The sequence below is a fragment of the Lissotriton helveticus genome, chromosome 2_2 (assembly GCF_964261635.1).
Source record: "Lissotriton helveticus chromosome 2_2, aLisHel1.1, whole genome shotgun sequence".
NCBI lineage: Eukaryota > Metazoa > Chordata > Amphibia > Caudata > Salamandridae > Lissotriton > Lissotriton helveticus.
The window spans coordinates 472,203,347-472,229,725 of NC_136060.1; the positions used below are offsets into that span (position 1 = coordinate 472,203,347).

Sequence of the window (26,379 nt, forward strand, 5' to 3'; positions counted from 1 at the left end):
ATATGAAACATTAAAAAATAAAAATAAGTTACATTTCCCAACTTTCCATACCATCTCTTGTGCATGTTTAATCATTTTGACAATTAACATAACCGATACTGACTTAAAGTTTTAGTTAGGGACAACTGTAGGCAGCTGGCTCTGTTCATACTATATCAAAGTAAGGTATAGTGTGCACAGAGTCCAGTGAAAACCCAAAGGTAGGCAGAGGGAAAAGTAGCTAATACCTTACTCTCTTTTTGTGGTAGTGTGGGGGAGCAGTAAGGCTTCATCAGAGTGTTAAACATTTACTGTGCAAACTCAGGCAAGAAATGGATGTCACACACTCAAAGACTGAATTTGTTTGTATAAAAAATATTGTTTAGTTATTTCATTTCTAGAACTAAGCCAGGCCTGGTGCAGGTAAGTGAGATAATACTTTGCAGGTATAAAGGAGTTGAAATACAATTGAAATGGTGTTGGATGCAATTGGTTTGTTTACAGGTAAGTCAACAGTTAAAATGACTTTGCAGTTACTTTTGAGGTTACTTTGTATATTACTTTTCGGATTACTTTTTAGGTTACTTTTTCTACTCAGTGTGATATACCTAGATATCATACTGGAACATTTCCTATAGAAATGGTAATTAATTCAGTTTTTGTACATTTGCAGTTTTTCAAGGTTTCATACAAACCAACTCCACCCTTAAAATAATTTTCAAAGAGAAGCAGTCAATGCAATCCTATAGGAGGAAATGAAGTTATCTGTTTACAGGTAGGTACTTAGGTTTTGGAGTTGGTATTCTGGGGCTAGAACCAGGGTTCCCCCAGGGTCATGGATGCACTCTCAAAGCACCCTCAGATGCACTAGGTTGACTGGGTGCAGAGTGCTGAGGCCCAATGTTATCCAAGGGGTGATAGGGGGACTCCGGTTGGTGACTGCTGACAAGCAGGCCAAAAGGTTGTGGAGAAAAGCTCCTGGACTTAGGCAGGCTCAAGGCAAAGGGGGGATCAGAGTTAGCACACAAGGTTCACCCACAGCGGTGCCGGGGCAGCCTGGTGCAGGGTGTTTTGGCATCAGGGCCCTGTTGTTTTCAATGGGGATTGCTGGTTTATGTTTTTAGCTGCAGGCTCAGTCCAGGGAGTCTTCCTGGAGGAACCAACAGCTAGGCAGGTAAGTTGGAGGGCTCGGGGATGCAGGTGCACCTCAGGTCCTCTTCTCCAGGGTGCAGGGCAGATGGATGCAGGGGTGTCTTTTGAGGTCAGATTTCACCTTATTCCACTCTCGGTTGGGGGGGTGGGTCTCCGTGCAGAGGCTGCAGGCAACATCGGGGAGTCCTGGAGGGGTGAAACCACGGTGGACTCGGACTCTGGAGCGATGGGGGACCTCGCTGGGACCGGTGGGCCACTTGGACTCGAGCCGCAGGCGTCGGGTGCAGTAGTGGTTCCAGACATCGGGTTTCTTTGTCCTCAGCAGGCTCAGTCTGTCTTGGGAGTTTCTTTTGAACAGAGCTGCTGTTCACAAAAGAGCCGGTCTTTGTTGAAGGCAGTCAGTCCTCCCAGGGTTCTGGAGGTCGCTAGCTGCAGGACGAGGCGACTTTTGGCACAGGATATCTGGAAACTGCAGATGGTCCGGTAGGGCTGGGGCCAAGTCAGTTCTCCTCTGCAGTCTCCTCCGCTGGGCGTCTTCTTTCGTCCTTCTTCTTCGTAGGTTGTGGGAATCTGTCTTCTTGTTGCAGAGCTGCCCACTAAATACTGTATTTAGGGGGAATTTTAGGGGTCCCGAGGTCAGTAGCCAATGGGCTACTGACCTTACGGTCACTACACCTTTGAAGTGCTCACCCCACGTGGGGGAGTCGGCATAGTCCCTAATCTTGATTGGAGAGTGCCTGCCATCTGCAAGATGGCGTGCAGTTAAGAGCGAGCTTCACCTCGCCTTCCCCACCTGAGGGGTGGGGTTGGCAGATGTAGGCACACATTCTGGGCTGTGCTAATTTTTCCTCCCTGTCTTCCAGCCGAAAAGGAGGGGAGACAGGAAAGGGGCCTGCTCCTGATGCAGGAGAGGCTGGGGGGGTCGCGTTACAAAGGCGGCAAGGCCTTTGAAGCTCCCCTGCCACAGATGGTTCTCCCTGGCCTGGGGGAGGTGTTGTTGAACGGTACAAAATGTATTCTGTTAAGTTAGCCTCTGCTCCTCTTCCATTTTGTCTACCAGCCCCCATTTTTGTGTTTCTGCGGGGACTTTCATAAAGTTAGAAGTTACGTGTTCACTGAAAGCTGGTTGTACTGATAATGCTTGCGTGTCAGAAAAAGCAGCCCTGCCCAAGGGCTTGCGTGCACAGATGTCTAATCTGTTAGCCCACCAACACCTGTAACCTCCCTTGCCTATCTACAAAGATGAAGGGGTCAGAATTCAGCATGTAAGCCTTATACAAAGGGGTGGTGTAAGCATTATGTAACAATGATGAAGTGGTTTCAATGTGTTTCGCAAGGCACCGAAAAGTATAAATGCCATGTTTGAACTTGTACTTGTTAGCCCCCTCCCTCTGGCACTTGCAGTGTCTGAGTGCTGAGACTCATCTCATGAGATATAATAAACCTTTGTTTTGTTCCACTCCAGTGTTGATCCTCATTTTGTGAACCCGTAGACTAAAGGGTGTCCCTGCTCCAGTGAGACTGATAGGTATCTCACTTCTACGGTGTGACCACCTCTGCCCAGGAAAGGCTTTGTTTCTGGGCTCAGAGAGTGAAGGCACCCACCCCAGAGGTCAAGAAACATGTCTTGTGGTGCCAGGCTGGTTTTACCAGTCAGGGAATCCACCAGAAGCTGGTCATTTTTCAGGGGGCATCGCTAAGATGCCCTCTGAGTGTATTGTATAATAAATCCCACACTGGCATCAGTGTGGGTTTATTATGCTGAGAAGTTTGCTACCAAACTTTACAGAATTCAGTGAAGCCATTATGGTACTGTGGAGTTCGTAATGACAAACTCCCAAAGCATATGCTCTTCATGGCTTTACTGCACTTACAATGTCTAGAATGGACTTAGACACTGTAGGGGTATAGTCCCTATGCAACTGTACCCTCGCCAATGGTATAGTGCACCCAGCTGGAGGGGTGTCTTAACTATACTGTAGGCAGTGGGTTGTAGGCATGGCACACAGGGATGTGTGCCATGTTGACTCTTCACTTTTCTCTGCATTAAAACATGCAGCCTGTAATGGCAGTGTGTGTGTGTTACGGTACAGGACCTCCAAGGATGGCACAGAATGTGCCACAGCCCTTAGAGGCCTTCCCTGGTCACAGAGCCCTTGGTACCCATGGCACCTTACACAAAGGACTTACAGGTGGCCAGAGAGGTACCAATTGGATTACAAAGGTAACGTTTTGGGAAAGAACACAAGCCCTAGAAGCCTGATTGGCAAGGAAGGACCCAGGGACCATCAAGTCAAAGTACATCAGAAAGAAATCTGGCAAAAAGTGTGTGTGTGTGTGGGGGGGGGGGTTGGGGGATGATTATGACAACAGAAATCCAGCTTCCTACAACAACCAAGTTAATTATCTTTGGAAACGCTCTTTCTGGTAGAGAGTATCTAGTTGCAGATACCTCCCTTTTGAATATTCGTCAGGCATTAGACTAGGTGAGAAAACGTTTCAGCAGTACCTCTGTGCACCAGTAGGTAGTGCCATGCTGCTTGGTACTGATGCCGTACAGCTCTCGTAATGATGTGCGGAGGCCATATAGGCACCACTCCTACTCGCTGACGGCAGTTTCGCTAGAGACTGTCTGCGCCCGATAGGCACAGCCCCAATAGCAAATTTATTGTGACCAATGTGCAGATTTTTTTACTTTTAATGGATATAGTCCAATCACAGATCGGGTAAGAAGGGAGGGTTGGTGAGGAATATGCGACTAGATAGAGTCTACCTGAAAGCATGCTACATAAGTTAAATAAGTTGCTCTACTGATAGAGACTTATAGATGCAGATTTCTTGAGAGTCTTGTGTGCATCTTATGCAATTGTTATGGTACTGTTTAAATGCTTAACAGTTGTTCCTTTGTGCAAGCCTGACTGCTCACAGTCACAACTACCCAGAGTTGAGCAAAATGTTTAACAAACAAAACCTACTGGTCCTAAAGGGGATGGTACGTGTATTACACCATGAGGTCGCACAACCACACCATATAATACACCCAATTTCCTCTCACTCATGCAACAAGCTGGTGTGAAAGTAATGTGAAAAATGGTCAAGGGGGTTAGCAGACACAGGGAACAGCTATGTAGCTGCCCAACGGGAGCACACATTAGAAAGTAAGGATCAAGTTACAACTGTCCAATTACAAAAGGGTTTTTGGGTGGGGGTAGGAGGGACGATGTGGACCAAACCTTTCAGAAAACTCATACAACAGGTAACTTGACCAAGGACCATCAAATGCAAAAAGCCCGAAAACTAACCTTTAACTGTGCCCACTGCTATTTCTTGTTGGACAAAGACAGAACAAACATTAACACATCCAATAGTTTTTTTTGTAATGGTTCCGTATTAAAGGTGTTACAACAAGCCACAAACTTGTGCCAGCGTCCTGCATAAATTGATTTTATAGAAGAACACATGGCGGCCAGGATGAAATCCACTACCTTCGGAGGTACAAGAAATGTGGTTAACAGCCACCACTCCATCTCCACACATGGAGGTATACACTGCACAGGTGCAAATGCAATACCTCACCCTGATACTGCGACAGAAGATCTGGCAAAAGCAGCAGTATGACCAGAAGACAGATGCTCATCCAAATGTTCCGGATATCACACTCTATTGGCCCAGTCCGAGCCAGTAGGTTATCTTCGGCCTGGTCATTCCTGCGTCTTCAAGTTAGTCTTATTGGGATCTTAAACAAGCAAAAATGTGGAAACAGCACATTCTCTTTGGTGGCAAAGAGATCAAGCCAGGGATCTCCCCACTGGTTGAAGATATCCTACACCACCTCCAAATGCAGCTGCCATACGTGATAGGCTTGGCTTCGCCAGCAGAGTCCTTCTACCCTGGCCTTTAACGATCCTGATAGGTGGTGTACGATCAGGGAGATCCCTTACTATTCAGTCAAGCCAAGAGGCGCAGGTCCTCTAGGCATAGAGTCTAGGGCTCTATTCCGTCCTCATTGGTATAATACACCATGGCAGTGATGTTGTCCATGAGGACCAAACCCAGCCAGCCCCCGTTTGATGGCAGGAAGCATTCAATGCTTAGAGAAGGGCACACAATTCCAAAAAGACTGAGGTGGAGGCAGATTCCCACCAGAGTTCTCGGATATCCATCTCTCCCAAATTACCTCCTTAACAAGGACATACCAAGTCTGTTACCATTGTCAGCTCTGGCTAAGGTATGGGCAGGGGTCTGCCACTGGTCTAATTGCGGTCCAGCAGCCACCACTACATATCTTTTGTAATCCCAACAGAAACCCAGGTAGAACTTTAAAGGTTCCTTTGGTGCTGGGCACAATGAGACTACAGATACTACTGCAGAGCCCGCATGTGTCACCTTGCATGATCGACCAGCAAGATGCAGGAGGCCAACAGTCCCAGAAGCCGCAGAGCCATCCTCACTGAGAACCAGGAATGAGGCAAGACACCAACTATATCAAACTCGATAGTCTCTACTAGGTCCATAAAGAAATTGTGATCATCGTACTGTGCGGAAAAATCTTCCCCATCATCACAAAAAAGGTTGGCTCTGTTTAAAGTTGACCCAGAGAGTTGCTTTGGACCATGGCTTCTAGGCAAAGTCATTGTCTTGTCTGAGTCACAAGGAATGTGGCCATGTGCATACGGACTGAAGTAGTGTACAGCTCTGTTCGAGGTCCGGATGGATTCGATTTGGTGTCTGACAGAACTATGGGCTCCTCGCCCTCCTCAGCATCAGGTTTGACGCAGCAGAAACAGGTGTAGAGCATGGTTGCAGTTGTGGGATCAGCTCCGGAGTTGGTGCTGAACCAGAAATGGGTTTAGAAGGCACAGCCGGTGCCAAGGGCAGACCCATTGGCGTAATCTGGTGGAGGCCTACATAGATGCATGGCACCTGAAGAGCACCAGAGGAAACCACTAAAGCCTCGAAGATGTAAATAGAGTCAACTTGGAGTCGCATACCATCAATCAGCGCATAGGATTATACTGAAAAGTCTTTAGGATCCAGTCTGGCTCCTGGCGATATTCTACGGGTGAGGAATGTGTGATTAGAAGTATCCAGTTCCTCATACTGTAAACTCTTCCCTGAGTCTAACTGAAACCTGCTTTTTCCTATATTGTCAACAAACACACTTAGGATATCAGCTGCGCTTCGTGAAATACATTTACATTAAAATGAAACTAAAATAAAATATCTTGACAGAGGCTATACAAGTTAGATACAGGCCACTGTTCAGATACTTATAGGGCTCCCATTGGCCATGAACCGATCACCTCTCATGGCCTACACAACAATTGAGAAAGTGAGAGAAAAGGCGCTAATCCAATTAGAAAACCACCGTATATCGTTGTACCCCGACTATACCATCTTGGTGCAGAGGCAGAGATCAATCTATCAAGCTGTAAAGAAAAAACTCCAGAAAACACAACTCAAGTACGCACTTTTGTATCCTGCCCGGCATGACAAAAAAAACACTTCTTCGAAAGCCCAGCAGATGCCGAGGAATAGATAGAAGTTATGTGCATTGGTTCTAGCCAACTCAGCCACTCGGACTTCTCTTCGCAGGACTCAGGCAAACTCCTCAAACGGGCCTTCCATTGATCACAGAACTTCAACCGGAGTAAAGGAGGCACTGGTCCATCGCGCGACCAACAACAGCGCGATCAGGAAGGGGCCATTGCGGTTGCCGCTACATTCCGTGAAGATTCAAACAAAATCCCCACGGATTCGGAGGACAGTACTCTACATTCAGACTCTGAACACAGTATAACTCTCGTCCCCACGATCACACCCCAGGCAGCGGATGACATAATTCATAACTGACCACAGACGAAGAATCTACAATGTCCTGAGAAACACACTGTGGTATTAGCTTCTACAGATAGTATGGACTCCATACCTCAGAGACTATTGTATCCTTTTTCCCGCAATGGTCCATATGAATACTGTCACTCTGCTATACTCTGTTTAGTAATGTAAAGGGCTTGAATTGTTTGTTACAATGATATAGGTTGCGCACCTCCGTAAATGCAAATTGAGTTGTGTTCTAGTGGGGGCTCCGGAATTCTCTTACAAATGATTAAGACCGAAATACTGTCCCAGGCAAATCAGGTTACAACTTGCCCCCAGGGCAGGGTCCCATAGAGCCGCCGGGTTGCAGACCTTCCTGTGACCATGACCACGTCTGAGGGCAGCTGCCTTCCTACTGGTGTATGCACCGTTATCTGTTCTGTACTACTTGTACACTATTGTTGGGCCCAGCGTAGTTCAGGTGCTGCGCCAAGTTTTAATGTTTTGGGGAAAGGGGACTCCTGGTCGGGTTTTGATCTCCCGGCTCCACATGCACGGGAGCTCCACACTACACACATAGACATGCCCAGGATTCAATTTCAATTTATTTGCATATGATTTGGAACTCAACTGAGATCCACATATTTACAAAGATAAAAAGCATACAATTACAGCAAAAATGTTCATACAATCATAACAATTAATATAAAACCAAAAAACATTTGAAAAAATTAAAAATTCTGTGACAAAACATTTCATTAGGCGGATTGCACATAGCGTCCAGTAGGGATTTAGAGGAAGAAATGCGTAGCTTTAAACATATTGGTCTCAACCACTTTCGACGCTGAGCCCTTAGGGCAGGACATATAAAGAGGATATGGGAAATATCCTGAATTGAGGAATCAACGCTACATAAATTACATTTATCGGAACAACCGTGCCATCTGGCTAATAATTTGTTTAAAGGGAGAAGGTCGTATCTTAAAAGAAACCAAAAACGGCGTAAGCCGTGGGGGAGGGACCAAGATGCATAGGGTTGTGTCTTTTTAAATAAGTAAGAATTAACAACCTCGGTAACACCTTTCTTTGTACAAAAAATATCTCTGTCCCTTTTAAAACTTAACTCCCATGTTGCCCGTTTTAAAGACAGCTTTAGCTGATGCAAGGATAATGAAAAGAGTGATGATTCCTCCAATTTTAATAACGTAACTGCCCTTCTAAAATTCTTTATAAGTAAAGAATATTCATTCATAGGGCCCAATAGTTCTTTTTTGATTAGGCATCTTAATGTATCGGGGTTGCACTTGGCTAGATGAAAAACCCAACGTATTACTCCTGCCAGCGCCTGAGCCCAACTGCTTCGTAGGCCTAATTCAAGTCTAAGGGTTTCTACTGTGCACGCATTGTTGACTGACAATAAACAGCGTAAAAGTCTACCCTCAATGGTATCCAAAAAACCCCATTGACTTAGATCTATCAGTTCAGTGGCATAGAGCAGGGAAGCGGGAATTTTCGCTCGAAATGCCTCCAGGAGAATGGCAAAGTGTCTTCTACCAGTGGATTTATAAAGAGCGCCCAGTCCCTTCCCCTGGGACATGGCTTTCCTGGTGTTACCATCTATATGTGCTTTGTCACTTAAATTGCCACAGACTATTTTTCCCAAAAAACATAAGTTTTTACAACCTCCAACTTCTCATTCCCTAAGAACCAACAGAAGTTGCATAATTTAGGTTTTTTCTTCCCCGTGAAACACAGTACTTTGCTTTTAGACATGTTGATTTTCAAATGTTGATCTTTAGAAAATAAATGCAAAGCATGCAGGCGACTATTAAGGCCCTTAGGCGTAAGATCAAGAAGTATGTCGTCTGCATACATTAAACATGCTACCTGTTTGTCTCCTAGGGAGGGGGCTATTCCTTCACTCAGGGAAAGGATCTGTGGGAGATCACAAACAAAGGGAAAATAGTAAGGGTGCCAATAAACAGCCCTGTTTAAGACCATTGGCTGTCGGAATTACTTGAGAGAGGCCTCTTTCCCCCCCCAACAACACTCTACACCAAGTCTCAGAGTGGAGTTCCCGAACTAGATGCAAAAGCTTGACTGGCATACCCACAGCCGATAATTTCCTCCACAATAGTGGGCGATCAACTCTGTCAAAGGCCGTGAAGAAGTCTATGAAAGCAGCATAGACTCCCCCCACCTCTAACCTTGACGTATTTATCCGTTATTACCTGGAGAGCGGTTAAATTGTCCAGGGTACCATGATTTCTACGGAATCCCGTTTGTTCTAGAGGGAGAATATTTGCCTGGACTGCCCAGTCATTAATTTGTTTCAAGAGGCATCTAGCGAAAACCTTGCTAATAGCGTCTAACAGAGCTATTTGGCGATAATTTTTGGGGAACTAATCGATCACCCTTTTTAAAAAGGGGGACTAAAATACTACCTTTCCATGATGGAACTATCTTTCCGCTACAAAAACAAGCATTAAACACTGGGCATAACAACTTGCTCAATTTTTCGTTATTATGTTTTATAACTGAAATAGGTAATTCGTCTGGCCCCATTGCGCCAGATGAACGCATTTCCCTTATAGCAGTTCTAATATCTTTTTCCGATAGGGGAATCAGAGGCTGATCCTTATCATTAACTGCTACATTAGATGATAACATTCCGTTTATTGCATAAAGGGATGTAACATACGCCACCCATATATGCTCATCTATGGGAATAGGGAGTGGGCGAGTTCTTGATCCACACCCATCACCTATAAGTGACCAGAATTTTCTCATATCCCCTTTAAAAGTAGCCTCTCTTAATTTGATCCAAATTTCATCCTCCTCATCTTTCCGTAATTTTTCCTTCAACCTTTTCCTCCTTCTTTTTAATAAGGTTACTTCACTAGCTCTTTCGGTAGTTCTATTCAGATATTGTTTCCTTACAAGTTTATTTATTTCTATATTAATGGCACGTAGGGGCCAAGAGATAGTTGCAGAGCGCCTATTCCTATTTGGTTTTTTAGTAAGTGAAGTTATTAGCGTCATAAAATCTTGGAAGCACATCATTTCTGAACCCTGCCAATTGGCAAGATCATCAATTGCAGTATCAAGGACGCTCTCCAGATTTTGTTCAGCTTGAGGGTTCCAATGACACCTTCCTGATTTTACTTCAAAACTTACATGATCACTATTTACAGACCATTGATCAGGACTCTGAGGAGTTATGTTCATGGTAGAGAGGAGTAATTTGTGGTCGCTGAAAACCGTATCAATGACCCTGAGATCCTTAAATTAAAAAAATGAAGAGTTCTCGACTATAACATAATCTAATATTGATTCTCCCTGATGGGACTTATGAGTAAAATTTGCGGGAGAGTCAGAGGGGAGTCTTCCGTTCACTATAATCCTTTCCATTTCAAAAAGTTCTTTGAGGAGCATCTTCCCCCGCTTATTTGTTTTAGATTTCTCGGGAAGAAGAGCTTGTGGGATATGATATGATTCTTCTTTGTCTTTATCTTGAAACAGAGACATACTTGTATTGGAAATTTTACAATTCAAATCCCCTACAAAAATAATATTAGGGGAAGGAAAATTCTCCCTTAGGCTCTGAATATACACAAAAACTCTTCTTAAGATTACATTAAAACTAACTTCAGGGGGAATATATGCGTTAATCAATACTAGAGGTTTAGCTATTTTAACGTTCTCATAACTAAACAGCGTTATAGCTTGAAATAGATTACTAGAATCCATATAGTGGGAGAAATTCCATTTTATCTCAGTGGATAGGAGACAGGCAATTCCCCCCTTGGCGTGTCCTCTCCTGGAGGAAACAGCCTGACCATCAAGAACAAAATAGTCCCTTCCTAAATGAATTTTCTCCGAACACCAAGTCTCTTGGAGACAAATCACACTAGCTTTTAATGACAAGAGGAAATTGATTTTTTCCGGACAGTTCTTTAACCCTGCACAATTCCAGGATAATAGCGTTATATTCTCGCTAAAGATGAGAATTAGGGGGATAAACGATTGTCAAGTTCTTTGAAAGAACGCCGGGAAGCCAGTCCCAACGGACAGAGGCATCTTCTGCTTTATCCTGTAGATGGAATGTTGATGGCTTAGGGTAAGACACTGAACGAAGATCTTTTGATAGCTGAATTTTAAGATCATTAAAACCTCTATCTTGTTCTTTATTTCCTAGTACTGCCTTCGGAAGGGGGATGGAGGATCTTAGGGGCCCTAAAGATTTAGAGGGTTTATCAAAGGAGAAATCTCCCCAAAAGGGCATCACGTCGATCCCTCTACTCTGAAAGTATTCCGACCGTTGTAGAATAAGATTCACCACTAATTTTGAGTAGAATCTTACCCTCGTTAGGCTGCCCCCCTCGATCTTCAAAATCCGTACTAAGTCTATGTCCGAGGTAAGTAACAATTTCAAATTTGCAGACTCTTGAAAATATTTAAGAAGCAGTGATTTATTTAGGATGCAATCTGCATCAAAAAGGGGAAGAAAATCAAGGATAAGAGTGTCTACACTCTCATCCATAAATGTTTCAGGGGAATTTAGACAGACTGCTGCTATTTCCCTTTTAACAGAGAAAGGGCTAGCCAAGGGGTTAAGCCTAGGGGAACCAGAGTTTATGATGATGGTTTCATTTTTCTTCAACTTCAAATTTGGCTGGACCCCTGTATTATTAGAGGGCCCCTCAAGGGGGCATGAATTCAAAGGTTGAGGAACTAAAATCTGTATTTCATCTTTTTGTACCGTCAGGCGGGACTGATGAGATTCTTGAACACAATCTAATTCCAAATTTTCCTTCCAACAGATTTTCCGCCGTCTATTTTTTTCAATTCTTCTGATTAAACGCCTCTTTTTTGCCCCAAGTTTTTTAATTTTCCCTGGATTCTCCTTATTTCCAACACCATCTGGATCGGGGGCCTCCTTATCACCCGCGCCCTGCTGTTTATTGAAAATGGGAAAAAGTTCCCTATCGTCCTTAGGGTCTATTACATAAGGGACCACTATTGACGGATCCAATATTACTGAGTCCATTTTCAATGGGGGCGGAACTATATCTTCTTTAACTGCTCCTTCTTGTAACACCTCTACCAATGGAACTAAATGTACTACACAGTTGGAGGAGGGTTGTTTCACAAGGTGAACTGATTGTTCTTCAGCGTTTAGGGGGTGGGAAATATTGACGGTCCCAGTCTTTAACTCAACCGTTTTGTGGTCTGAAAACTTTTCTGCAACCTGCCCAGGACTGTTAACACTATAGGGTCTTACAACCTAATCACATGGAATGTACGTGGGTTGGGGGCAATCCAGAAAGGGCATCGTATTCATGCATATCTCCTCAGACGTAAGACACAGATAGCGTTCCTCCAAGAATTCCATTTAACTGAGTCTGAAACGCAAGAAATGCGCAAAAAATGGAGAGGGCAGATTTACTCTACTAATTAAGCACCCACGAACAGATGGCTTGGTGATAGTTGCACAGGGTAGTAATTAGTAGGGTAAGTCACAATCTCCAAGCTCAAAGGAAAAGGTGATGGCCATCTACCATCAACCAAATAGCGTGGAAAAATCCACTACTATAAACAACAACACTGATATATCCTGAGCTAAATTCCACAACAATCAATGTTCATAGTAAATCGACGCAGTCTTCATGTATCCTTTATTTATTTTTCTTATTCAATGATGATCTGCACACTCGAGCCTAGCCAACACGTGTTTCGTCTTTCGTGGTAACAAGTCAACATCGGTGTAGCGTTTCCAGCGCGCACGTGGGAATCGGCGTAACACTACACTCACCGGTCAGTTCAATTACATTCAATCGGATTTGGTTAATCTGGTCTTTTGCGAGAGTTTTACCAAAAAACTGATGAATTCATCCAGAAAATTTCACTTGGTAAAGGTATGCTATCATCTGATAGGACTGGGTCAGAAACCTCCATATCTTTAATACAGGATCAGTTGTGTGAGTCAGAGATAGTGCACTGGAGTAAATTCTCACATGATCATATGTAGTGCGTGCAATTGGGGCAGTTTCACTCCACTGTTAACAATGATTTTTGTTGTGTGTCACCCAACTTTTGTTTCTCCCCGTACTATTTATTAGTGAGATGATTCTCCTCATACTTTGCTACAGCCATTGGCTTTTGGTATCAAATATACAGGGATGAGGCACACATTTTAGTGGATCTGTAGGAAGAGTGCCTTGATACTCAGATGTGATGACATGTTCGGAAGAAATTCTATATTAGATGACTAGAAGCCAGCTTTGTCTCAATGTGAGCACAGCAGAAATTATTTTATCTGGCACTAAATATACTGCAATTGAGCTAGCTGAATCTGGTGAGATTTCACAACAAGCCCATGCTGTCATTAGAGTGGTGGGTTACCAAGCCTTCAAATTGTCAACGGTAAAACTGGTCAAAAGTGGATGCTGGGTTACAATCAACTTGTTTGATTTTGTTAATTCACGTTGAAGAGTATTACTAGATTGCTTGCCCATTCATTTTAATAAAACTAAGTGCAATAATAATTTGCAGACTGCTCAAAATTATGTCATCAGAATAGTATGTGAACTGAATACATCCGATCAGAAGCGTGAGATGGTCCCAATTATAAGGTAACTGGTGGAGTTGAGAGTACCAGTTCTGATTTCGAGGTTTTAGTTCTACGGTGCTGGACTGATTGCTTCCACTTTAAAAATTAGGTTTGCGAGCCACACTATCTAGCCAATCCATTAGGGTGCAAAATGATGAGCGGACCTGAATCAGCACTGCATAGCATTAACATTTTCTCTTTGGCAAAGTAAAATGCTCACTCCCTTTAAACACGGGCTGAAAGAATATGTAGGAGGCCATATTATACAGTAAAGTGGATGATAAGTATGGTTTCATTGTGTACTGTACAGAAAATGTGTTATGTAACTCATGTGTGAGTTTTATTTGTTATTAACTTTAGTTCTACCGTGTATATTTTTAGCTACATGTTTCTAAAAACGTGGGCAAGATTGTTCTCTACAAAACACAACAAGTAATGGAATACATGAAATAATCCCAGCCAGTTGCGATTACTAGGGGTAGCATTCCAGTTCATCATTTTACATCCAGAATGCCACTCTAGACAGAGGTCCGCCTTTGACAAATCAGTACTGACCCTGCTCCTCGTGTCAACAGTCCAACCCGGAACTCTTTTTTTGAGTGCCTCAAATACAAATAATGAATATACAAGTAATATGTGAGTTTACAACACATTTTAAAATGAAAAAACACAAAAAAGTAACATCAGCATCTTCTGTGAGCCCCCATACTCTTCTGTGATTATACATCATTTATATTCAGAAGTCGCTGAATAAATTGACCAATAATAAAGAGCAAATACCTTTTACTTACAAGTACTATTATACAAAAATCATTCAAGAGGTTTGTTCAACAGAAGAAATACAATTAGTTTGTGATGCTCAAACACTAACTTACATCAGTCTTTGGTCCATGGTTAGCTGATCTTCCTGGGTTGTTTTCAAAGTTATTCCAGAATGTCCTGTCTTTTGCTGCCACTGGTTTAATACCTGAACAACAACTATATATTTTAGTATGATGTTACCCTACTCATTTCATTAGTAATAAAATATTTCTGCGATAAACAAAGAAGATTCATCTTATCCAAGTAAAAGTCATGAGAATGTTTGCCTACCTCCAGCCTGTCTTAGCATTGCCTGGATCAAAATGGTGATAATAGAATAGCATGATATTACTTAATGATTGAAGCACAAGTTACCACTTGTGTAACAATAAATCTGTAAGAGACATTAGGTAGTGATAGATTCCTTACTTTAGAATAACCTCAGGCGTCAGACTGGATCCGGAAAGTTTTTCGTAAGCAGTACCCCTGCGCGTCGGTAGATGGGGGAGTGCGGCTCTCCGTCTGTCGCTGGCGTTGTAAGCGCCGAGATGATGTCAGGGAGACTACTTAGGCACCACCCATGCATGCGGACGTCAGTACTGTACACGACTTTCCGCGCCAGGAACGCAGAACCTAGCAAGAAACTGACCACTGGTGCCATGAAACTAGGGCCCTGAAAGGGATGTCCTTAACCCTAGAAATCAGTTCGCAGAACGGGGAGGATAGGTGGGGCGGTAAGGAAACTATCAATATAGGAGATGGTGGTAACCAGTTATACACACTGGGCGCTCAGCACATTCTGGGAAAGTAATAACTAGTAGTACAATGATGGTGCTCCAGGAGGACACGAGGTTGGTTACCACAACCCCAATATCATCCACAAAGTGGAAACATCTGATACAAAAAGAGGCCCTCCGAGCACACAATTGTCAAAATCAAGTGTCCAATCAAATCCTTCTTTATATGCAGAGGTTCAGTCAGCACATTCAGGTATGTAGTCTTCCAAATTGTTTATTAAAAGTTCCAAGTTCAAATCCAAAGAAAACAGCTCCAAAACAAACAGCCAACACGTGTTTCGTCTCACTAAATATAGCAATCGACTTCTTCAGGGCTGCAACCCAAATAACAGTACATAAGAATGGCTAAGATGTTTACTTCAACACAATTTACCAAATCTATTTTAAGTCTAAATCCCATGAAAATTAAACACCTACAAGCCAATAACCGTGTCAGAAGGAAGAAAAGAGGGATAGTACCAAGTTCCAAAAAATGTCACCCAAAGTGTGTACTCATAGTGTATTTAATCTATAATTCCTCAGATAACAAGAGCTACCAACCTTATATTCTACATAGTCGTCAATACAATGATCCTCCACTATATGTAATCCACCCAAATTAGAATACATTCTTACTCAAAACAAATCAGTCAAGTCCCTATAACAAATGAGAAACAACAATCTTATTCCAACATAGGTAATCCATCCACACATATCTAATAAGGTAGAACAATCCAAAGTAATATAATATCCACCCACCATCTGTGCTCTAACTGGATCTGCACTTGCTGGCGCGGAAAATGAAAGAACTGACCTCAGCGCGCATGGGTGGCACCTAAGTAGTCTCCGTGACCTCATCTCGGCGCTTACAACGCCAGCAACGGACGCGGAGCCGCACAACGCCACCTACCGACGTGCAGGGGTACTGCTGATGAAAGAATTTCTGGATCCAGTCTGACGCCTGGGGATATTCTGAGGTAAGGAATCTATCACTAACGTGTCTTTCAGATCCTGGAGTTACAGAAACTAGGATGTAATGGGCGGGGGCTGGGGGGGAGGCAAGAATGATTTTGATCAAGTACAGATGTCCGGTTTAGAAGTGAGAAATTAAGTGAGAAATCTACTACACTTCTCTCTACTACATGCCTCCTCATTATCTACAACTAATAGAGCAAACATCTGTGACAATTTCTATAATCAGGTCATAGATATAACTTGGGGGCAAAATCCAAAGTCTTTTAAAACATTATAGGCCCAATATAGATCTTGGCGGAAGGGTTACTTCGTTACAACGGTGACGGATATCCCAACCCCCTAAATATTAACCCCATACGATATTTCAGCGGACGGGATATCCGTTACAGTTGTGACGGAGTCACCCGCCGCCAAGATCTAAATCAGGATCTTATTTTCCACCCATGTGCACAAAAAATCCATTTTGAGTGAAAACACGCTTCAGTGGGATTAGCGGAATTGTTTTGGCGAATATGGACATTTCTCAAATCATAAACAAATTTGTCGTGGTGGCCTTCAACCGATCCGAGTAGCAACTCATGCTAGAATTTAAATCAAATTAAAAAATGGAAGCAAATCCATTGCTCAAATCATGATTTCATTTTACAATATTTTCGTATCATTAAATCTCTAATATTAACAATTGTATTTGTAACCAATTAGGCTCTTCTTCAAGAGAGACACTCAAGTCAATTGATTCAAGTCTATTAATTCAACTTTTCAAATCACAATTTGACCTGAACAAAACATGCAAGTCACTATTTAAAACTATAGTTCTTTAACATGTATTCAAGTTCTATAAAAGTCAGGTCCTAACATTACACAAACCTGTGAAACACAAATCCCATGAAGCATAGGCAATACCGTTTCCAATTCCATTACAGTGTGTCTCTTTCACCTCCATTGTAGTATCCCAACAAAAGCATTTGTAATGGAGTCAATCATTTATTCCGTACTGCTGTAAAGTATTTAATCCCTTTAACCAATAGGTTTCACAAAGATCATCTCAAAAGCCCTCGCTTGGTGAGAGGTATACAGTTTCTGAAATACGAAAACTTTGTTTGGTTGATGTTATGGTCTCCTGCTGCCAAGTGTCTCCATCTGGAAGACCTGATGTTTTGTAACTATATATTACTCCAACATTCACACAACCAGATTTCAGCTTTTCATGATGTATGTATGTCCCACTAGACCAATGTTCAAAATCTCAAATCTCATAACACAGTGATAGTACATCATCACGAGTTTAGGGATGAAGTAAAATGCCTCCTTCGACTATATATTGATATCTGAATAATGAACATAGTTGAAACAGATACATTCCAGTCATTTATTTTACTAAGAGTATCATGTATGCCACAGATACTACTTTTTATGGCCGTTAACACGTTGTGATATTATTTAATATCCAGTATGGTGGAATTTCTGCAATCCCCTATTTAGAGTATTGTGATGTTTGAGGAATAATACATTGGCCATCAACTCCATTTTGTATAAATGACTCCATTTTGTGTGTGCCTGCCGCTGCAGGGTGGAGATGTTTTTGTGGAGAGGTCATCGCTCTTCACAAAACAGTGTCTGGAACATTTAACTTGGGAAGGAAGGGGTAAAAGGTTTCCAGAAATCACTCCTTGGGTTGAGCAAAGGTATTAAAGACGGGGAGTCTTGACTCTCAGACAGGAGCTCGTCTGTGGAGCGGATGCGTTGCCACAGGGAACTTTTTGTGATCCCAATCGAGACCAGCTTGACTGTGAGGGCTCCCCAGTCGTGCTGGCCAGAATGTTGAAAGACACTCTATTGTTAATGTATTTCTATGACTTACTTTGTGAATACATTCCATGAGTTTCCTTGCTCTATGTACATATTTAATAAGTTTTTACATATTCTCTGTTTTCGACTTACAAGTCAAAGTCAAATCACAAAGTTTATTTAGACCATCGATCTATAAACCACAGTTCGTCATATAAAATTTACATCTTACAAATTCATATTCTTAACAGTTAAAAAAAAGGCATATTATCCTAAAAATTACATTTATCACATTTTAAAATCAGACGTTCATTTGGATTATGGAGCTACCGGATACCTTTAAACCTCCAATCTTTCAGGCAACTGATACACACCCTGCATTTCCCGATAGCTATCGCGATATCTAAGTTTTCCATATCGACTAGTAGCTCCCGTGCTTGTGAACGCTCCTTAACATCATTTTTTAAAAATATCGGTCGCAGAAACTGTTTACGTAAATTTAAAAATATATAACAATCCAATAAAATGTGCAAAATATTACATTTCTTTTCTAATTTACAAACACATTTCCCATCTGAATGCGTTAAGGCGGCTTTTATTGCGCTATTTGCAAATATCGGGTTAATACCTATTCTTAGCTTAAAAACTTCTATTCTTAGCCAACGGTTCGGTAACAAATCTATATAAGGAAAGCTTACATCTTTCTCCCAGCCTGAGCACATCAATTTTACAGAGTCTTTCTTTTTCAAATACTCTTGGTCAGTTACCCTTGAAGTGAATTTACCCTGCGCTTTAAGTACACTCTTTATTACATTAATTTGGAGTGTCCTAGGGTCAATGTTTACATTTAGGTGGTCGCAGATGGCTAGAAGTTTTCTTCTCGTTTCCTTGGCCCATTTTAACTCACTAGTCTGAATTTCTTTCATGCACCATTGCGACACCTTTGTAACTTCCCCCTGCCCCAACCGATTCCAAAATCGGAGGAAGTTCTGCTGCACCTGCACATTCCAGGCGGTTAGGCCTAATTCTAGTCTGACCGCCTGGATCATTACCAACCCAGGTAGAGACAGTAGGGTTTTAAACATTTCCCCTCCTCTCTGTCCCAGGAGCTTTTACCATCAATGCAGAGTACTTCCGCCCCATATTGGAATTGCGGGGGGATCATGGCCTTAAAGGCTGTCAAAAGAGGTTTGTGGGACATATCCCCATAACTATGGTTAAATCTTTTCAGTCCACATACCGCTAGGTGAGCTTTCAATTTCTGTGCTTCCAAATGCGTGCCCCACTGCAGTGTTCTTGTAAACCATATTCCGAGATATTTGTATTCGCTTACAGTATCCAGTTTAGTTTGGCCCAAGTGCCAACTAAACTTCGTCCTCTTCTTCCCAAAACACAAAATTTTTGTTTTGTCCATATTTACTGTAAGTCGTGGTGCAATAATCGTTGAATACACTTAGCTTCCTCTGAAGCCCCACCTCAGTTTGATCCATTATTACCAGGTCATCGGCATACATCAGACATGATAGGTGCCTACCATTTATTTTTGGACTTGCACCTCTGGCTGTGGCTGTGCCCAAACGAAGAGGCAAGTCTGCTAGAAATATGGCAAAAAGCAGCGGGGCCAGGACGCAGCCTTGCCTCAACCCGTTATTTATCCCTATTTCCGTTGTAAGGCCGCCAGAGGTGTCTTTGATCACCTGTGCCCAATTTTGGCAATGCAGTTTCTGGATTACCCACAGGAGATCATTGGGGACCTCGTACCTTCTCAATGTCTCCCACAAACAGTCCCTGTCCACCAAATCAAAAGCTGCGCGAAAGTCCACGAGGCAACAAAACAATTTGCCCTGCCCTTGTTTTCGACTTCTTTCATTTGACATTTGGGAAAATACATCTGGGAACGTATAAATAAGTATATTTTGTCTTCTTTTTTTCTCAAAAAGTGCTGAATTTATAATTTCAGGTGCTTAATTTTGAAAACGCCTTGATGAATGTATTTGCCTCATTTTGGGAGATTGACAAGTTCCTTTTTAAGTGTGTCCTTGAGTTGCAAGTCTGAAGTAATACATTTTTGGTGTCACAAACAGGATACAATATTAAGGGGGAAAACGTTTACCAAAAAGACAAAGGCAGGTTCCCAGATACCAAATGAGTAACCCCCTACGGTATGCAGGCGCATGAGTGGTCTTGTTGTGCTGGATTGAGTGAAAAGTGGAATGCATGTCTAGCAGATGCTGACCCAGCACAAGTAGAGACTGTTTGCAGAAAGTGCAAATAGAAAAAGGGAAAGAGCTTAGTATGTTAGGGCAAAGAGGCTGGATCCTCTTATGTGCTTATCTAGAAATGCACAGAAAATGTGCTCAGCTGAAGCAGGAACGTGATTCAGATTCTGGGGGAAGAGTGTTGCCAAAATAGTAGCTAGGGTGAGTTGGAAGACCGGAAGGTTATCCATGCACAGACCATATTTCAACAAAACTTACAGGGTGGTCCAAATAATCCACAGGGTGTTGCGGTGGACTCCATGGAGGATTTTACTCAGCGAGAGAAGAATGACATTCTAGATAGATTACGACAGAGACCCGGGGAGGCATTGCTTAGGTGGATGGTGTGACTGTTTGATACAAGAGCCTCTGGGGTGATGTTAGCTCATGGAGATGGAGGAAAGTTTTGTACTCTTAGCACTGACCCCACTGTAGAGGAACAGTTTGGGAATAATAGAGGTGACAATTAAATCAGCCTGCTACAATTAGCGGTTGATGGGTGCAGCCTCAAGAATCCTACCGAGTCAGATTGGTCACTGATTAATAAACATAGGTTTACCTTGAGAGATGCTACGCAGAGGCTTAAGGAAGAATTAATGAAAACTGCTATTTTTCGGAGTAATGCACATGACGTAATGGACGGACTGCTGACCGTATCAGCGCAAAACAAAATAATTTGATTCGCACTCCCAGCCTACAAACAGGTAATCATGGCCCTGGTAATTTAACAGACCAGTAATAATTTAGCATAGGTGATGGAGGCAGTCCGTGAGTTGGGAAGAGTTGGGGGGACTGGTTAAAGACTGAAAGGCGCCTCCCAGTCCGAGGCCCATGGAGATGATACTAGGGTATTCTGGAGGGATAGGTTCATGGCCTTGTTGAAGGATGAACAGATAGATGGAATAGAGAAAAAGTCTGTGGGAGGTGTCTCGGAAGCGAGAGATGAAAAAGAAAGAAGGAAGTAGGAAGGTGAATTCATAGGACAAGAAGCAAGGGAGTCAAAAAAAGCCAGAGGTGGAGGAAGAAGAAAAAGAGAGAGAGAGAGAGAGAGAACTACCCATTTGAATGTGAAGGGGGAGAAAGACTCTAACAATGAGTGGCTCAGTGAGAACAAGAGGGAGGAGTTTCCCAAGAGTATAACAGTTTGTACCCAGATTTGACTTGAGCAAAAGTTGACAGATTGAAATCAGATTAGGAAATAGGCCAAACCCCGGTACAGGGATGGGCTTGCAAGGATAATAGATCTTATGCTGACATACAAATTTATTGGAAAACTCATAATGTTCAGAAGGCCCGAGTCCTGGTACACACCGGTGCGGAGACTACTTTGATATATGGGAACCCGTAAAAGTTTAAAGAGCAGTACTACACCATTAAGGGTTTGGATGGAAAAGAAACACCAGCTGTGCAAACCAAGCTCTAAATGAAAATAGGGAGAATACCAAAAAAGAGAGTACACTGTATTGATAGTACCACTTTCCGAATGCATTATTGGAATCTATATTTTGAAGGGAATTACTATATTGGGAGGACGGGTGCTGTCAATTTGGATAAAAAAATACATTTCAGCTGCAACAAAGAATGTGGGTCATTTAAAGATACCCCCAGTTAAGGTTGTTCTAGCCTCAAAGGTGGTTCGCTTATAGCAATACCGGATCCCGGGAGGCAAAACAGCATGGGATCTGATAGAGGCAGGGGTGGTGACAAAAGTCACTAATGCCTGGAATAATCCTCTGTGGCCCATTCACAAATCGGATGGTAGCTGGAGGATGACAGTCGATCACCGAGAACTGAATAAATATACTCCTACTTTGACTGCTGCCGTCCCAGATATGGTTAACTTAATTGAGAGAAAACAGAGACATAAGGGGACATGGAATGCGATGATTGACATCGCTAATGGCTTTTTCACTATCCCGATAGCCACAGAGAATCCAGAACAATTCGCATTTTCCTGGCAGGGAAGCCAGAACACACTTTTGAGGCTACCAATGAGGTATTTGCATACCCCCACTACCCCCCTGCTGATGGCAGAACCCCTGGATGAGGTACCCGTCATTCCAGGGGTACAGCTTTCTCATTACATTGACGATGTGACGATTCAAAGAGAAACACAAGAACACGTACAGATTCAATTAGATAAACTTGTGGAACACTTATGGGCAAAAGGTGGGAGATAAATCCCGAAAAAGTTCATGCACCCTCCCAAAGTGAGAAAGTTTTAGGAATCCAATGGAATCAGGGACATAGGGAGGTGTTGCCACAGGTTAGACAAAAGATATGGGAATTTGCCACCCCCCGTGAAAGGCAGGAAGTCCAGTGGTTCTTTCGACTGTTCAGCTTTTGGAGGCAACACATCCATCATCTGAGTCATATTTTGGCCCCCTTGTACAAGGTAACTCGGAAGAAACATGAACTCAAGTGGAGAGAACCACAGCAATGTGCTTTTACGTTAGCAAAAAAAGTCTATACAACAAGCCTTACTTAGATCTGTGACCAATACAGGAGAGACATTGAGTCATGTGTGGCTGTCCAGGGGCAGTACACCAATTGAAGTATGTGGTAAAAACAAAGAGGGTGCCCCTTAGGGTTCTGGATTAAAAGGTTACCAGATGCCCGAGAGCGATATACGCCATTCAAAAAACAATTGCTGCCGTGTTACTGTGATCTGGTGGATACTGAGCAAATGACAATAGGGCACAATGCAATTCTGAGGCTCAAGATCCCTATAATGAGGTAGGTAATGAGTTCACCGAAGACCCACAGAATAGGGCATGCACAAGAAGCAAGCATAATCAAATGGAAATGATACATACAGGTTAGGGCTCATGCGAGTCCAGCAGGAACTGCAGTTCTACATGAGAAGGTAGCACAGACTTTTATGAAGAATAAAGAGGTGTTACACGATCTGAAGGGGTAGGAGAATCTCCAGTGAAGTGGGGTTAGCCATTTGAGATACTGTCCTCCGAGGATAGGAAACATGTGTGGTCTACCGAGGGCTCAGCCAAATATGTGAGGACCAGAGACATTGGATGGCAGTGTTGTACAATCCTATGACAGAGAAAATGCTTTCCAGCACCGGAGAGGGAAAAAGCAGTCAATATGCAGATGTGTATGCTGTATCTCAACCCTTGAATTAAGAGTTGCAAAGAAAAAGTCACATTTATACAGATTCATGAGCCGCTGCCAATGGTTTGGCCACTTGGCTTCCCACATGGCATGCACACAACTGGTAAATACATTCTAAGGAGATGTGGGGCAAGTATTTGTCGCAGGAAACTTGGGAAATGTTACCATAAAGTACGGTTACTGTGTATCACGTAGACACCCAGTGTCCCATTGACTCATTAGAACAATGGTTTAATTCGCTTTCACATATAGGTTTAAAATGTCATTTTAAACTATTTTCCGGAGTTTCATGTGCTATTCTAACCATTATGAATGATGGAGTTCTTCAACACAAGTACCTTGAGGGACTAAACCTCCAAGAAAAAATGTGGTGTAGATGTGAGTCCTACAATTCCAGCATTACATTCATTATGTCTATTACTTTTTAAAGAAATTCAGAGATAGCTCTCTTCAATTCTTCTAAGGCGAAGACTTTAGGCTTTATTTGGGTACGGCTCCACCTCCAGAATCAGTATCTTTTCTAAAATACAAAGATTGATTTTGTTTCAGCCTTGACGCTTCAACACAGACCTCCTTGTCTAGAAGAAACAAACTCACGGCACCAGAATGAGAGACCAGCATTAGCCAAGAGGCGAGAGCATTTCTCTAGATTCTGCATCAACTTCATAGCACTTGTACTGAGCAAAAGGCGATACTACTAGGCACAACTTTCACTGAGAGGAAAACACTGTGAACATTTATTTTACTGATACATGCACTCCTTGGAAATGCACAGGGCAGGTCTTGCATGCTGAGCTGCCCTGTCACTGCTCAGAAATATAGTCACAAACATGCGTGGCAGAGAAGGACGGTAGTTCTAAAACCCCACAAACTTGGAAGGAGCTCTGATCAAGAATGTTTTACAAAAATAAAAGTATGCATCACATACATACATGCTCAAATTGTTTAAGGATACTTTTAGAAAAACAGATTTATTTTGCACAATAACAAAAATCACATGATAGACAAATAAGACATCCATTTGTATTATTGCTACAAGTTTGCAAAAAAATAGAAAATTGCTATTACCTGGGTGTAAAAAGCTGTAAAGCCCTTTGTTTTTGGAAACAGGGCAATCATTAGCAAGTTGTTTGGGGTATGAAACTCAACTGGTAAATGAGCCAGAAGACAGTCTTTAAAGTCTATGAAAAGAGCAGCAACAACACCAGCAGAATCCTATAAATGATAAAAACAAAACACTTGATTCATTGACAAAATATCTGCACTGCAATTATATCAAAACGCCCGGTTCTCCACCAGACATTTTTCTCTTTCTTTTATGACCTGTTGAGCAGACGGCTGAAGGGTATGCCTCATGAGCAACAAGCAGGAGACATGGGGCTGATGTACAAAGTGTTTTACCAGTTGCAAATGTTCCAATTCATTAAATCAGGAGGTTCTGTGCCCGCTAAAAAGCTTTTTCTAATGTACTACATCAATTTACTAGTGATTTGGAAATGTTTTTCTGAATCCCTAAAGGGGTTTAGCAAGGTTTTCCAAATAATTTGGAAGAGGCAAGCTATGACATCCCTTCCCAATAGAGACTCAGACCCTGTTGTATCAATGGTTTTCAGACTAATTCTGAATGCAAGCCACTGACCAGGAAATGACTATAACGTCGGGGTGGTAAATGATTTGCAAACGAGAAGGGGTACCCCTTTAACCCCCTTCCCATTTGTGAATCGGGGTGCAGCTTTAGAGGGCGTAGACAGTGATATGGGGGACCAATGCCTGCTCTCACCGGAGTTTTCCAAAACAGAAAACTTCCATTTATAAAACAGTCCTGGTTCCTTTAAGAACCCGGACTGCATTAACAAACAAGTTACTTACCTTCGGTAACGATATATCTGTAAGAAACAGTAGTTAGTATTAGATTCCTTACCTTAGAATATCCCCAGGCGTCAGTCTGGATCCGGAAACTTTTGCGTAGCAGTACCCCTGCGCGTCGGTAGGCGTCGTCTGCAGGCGTCCCCTGCGGCTCCGCGTCGTCGGCGCCGTGCGCCGTGATGACGTCGCTGGAGTATATAGACGCCGCCTCCGCGCGCTGACGTCAGTTCTTTGCACACAGCTTTTCCGCGCCAGAACACGCAGAGCCATGTGAGAACTAACACTGGTGCCATTTGAAACTAGGGCCCTGAAAGGGATGTCCTTAACCCTAGGTATCAGTTCGCAGAACAGGGAGGACGGGTGGGGCGGTAAGGAATCTAATACTAACTACTGTTTCTTACAGATATATTGTTACCGAAGGTAAGTAACTTGTTCATCTGAAAGAAACAGGTTAGTATTAGATTCCTTACCTTAGAATAGATACCCCAGCAATACCAACCCAGGTGGTGGGTCTGCGAACCAATACAATCCTACACCAGAAAATCCTGGAGGACCGAACGGCCAAAGAAGCCGTCCCTCCGGACTTGACTGTCCAGGCAGTAATGCCTCGCAAAGGTGTGCAGCGAGGCCCACGTAGCCGCCTGGCAAATGTCCTGCAAAGGGACTCCCCGGCCCAGGGCAGTAGTAGCCGCCGTGGCCCGAGTGGAATGGGCCCTCAGCCCAACAGGAGGCTCCTTCCGAGCCAAAGAGTAGCATGCTTTGATGCACAGGACGACCCACCGAGAGATGGTTCGTTTCTGTACCGCCCTTCCCTTCTTCTCACCCACGTAGCCAACAAACAGTTGGTCATCCACCCGGAACTGGCGTGTGCGATCCATATAAAATGAAAGCGCACGTTTTGGGTCCAGACGATGGAGCCGCTCTTCATCTTTTGAAGGATGCGGAGGCGGGAAGAAGGAGGGTAAGGTGATGGACTGCCCGATGTGAAAAGCAGAAACTACTTTGGGCAGGAAAGAAGGCCTAGTCCTAAGAACCACCTTGTCAGGATGGACGGACAAGAAAGGAGGTTTAACAGAAAGAGCCTGGAGCTCACTCACTCTCCTGGCAGAGGTGATGGCAACCAGGAAGGCCGTCTTTAAAGTGAGAAGACGGAGAGGACAGGAATGAAGCGGCTCAAAGGGAGCACACATCAAGAATGTCAGAACCAGGTTCAAGTCCCACT

At 43.0% G+C, this 26,379-nt stretch overlaps 1 protein-coding gene across 3 annotated transcripts in view; it reads right to left on the bottom strand.

Moving 5' to 3' along the window:
* The window catches only part of DNAAF9 (dynein axonemal assembly factor 9), a 548,844-nt gene that overhangs the window by 217,855 nt on the left and 304,610 nt on the right, over positions 1–26,379 (bottom strand). For all 3 annotated transcript variants that reach the window (XM_078678718.1, XM_078678720.1, XM_078678719.1), the window contains exons 22-23: positions 24,360–24,506; positions 14,440–14,531 (exon numbers count right to left, since the gene is read on the bottom strand). In XM_078678718.1, coding sequence (XP_078534844.1) covers positions 14,440–14,531; positions 24,360–24,506 — 239 coding nt within the window. The remainder of the gene's footprint in view (positions 1–14,439; positions 14,532–24,359; positions 24,507–26,379) is intronic.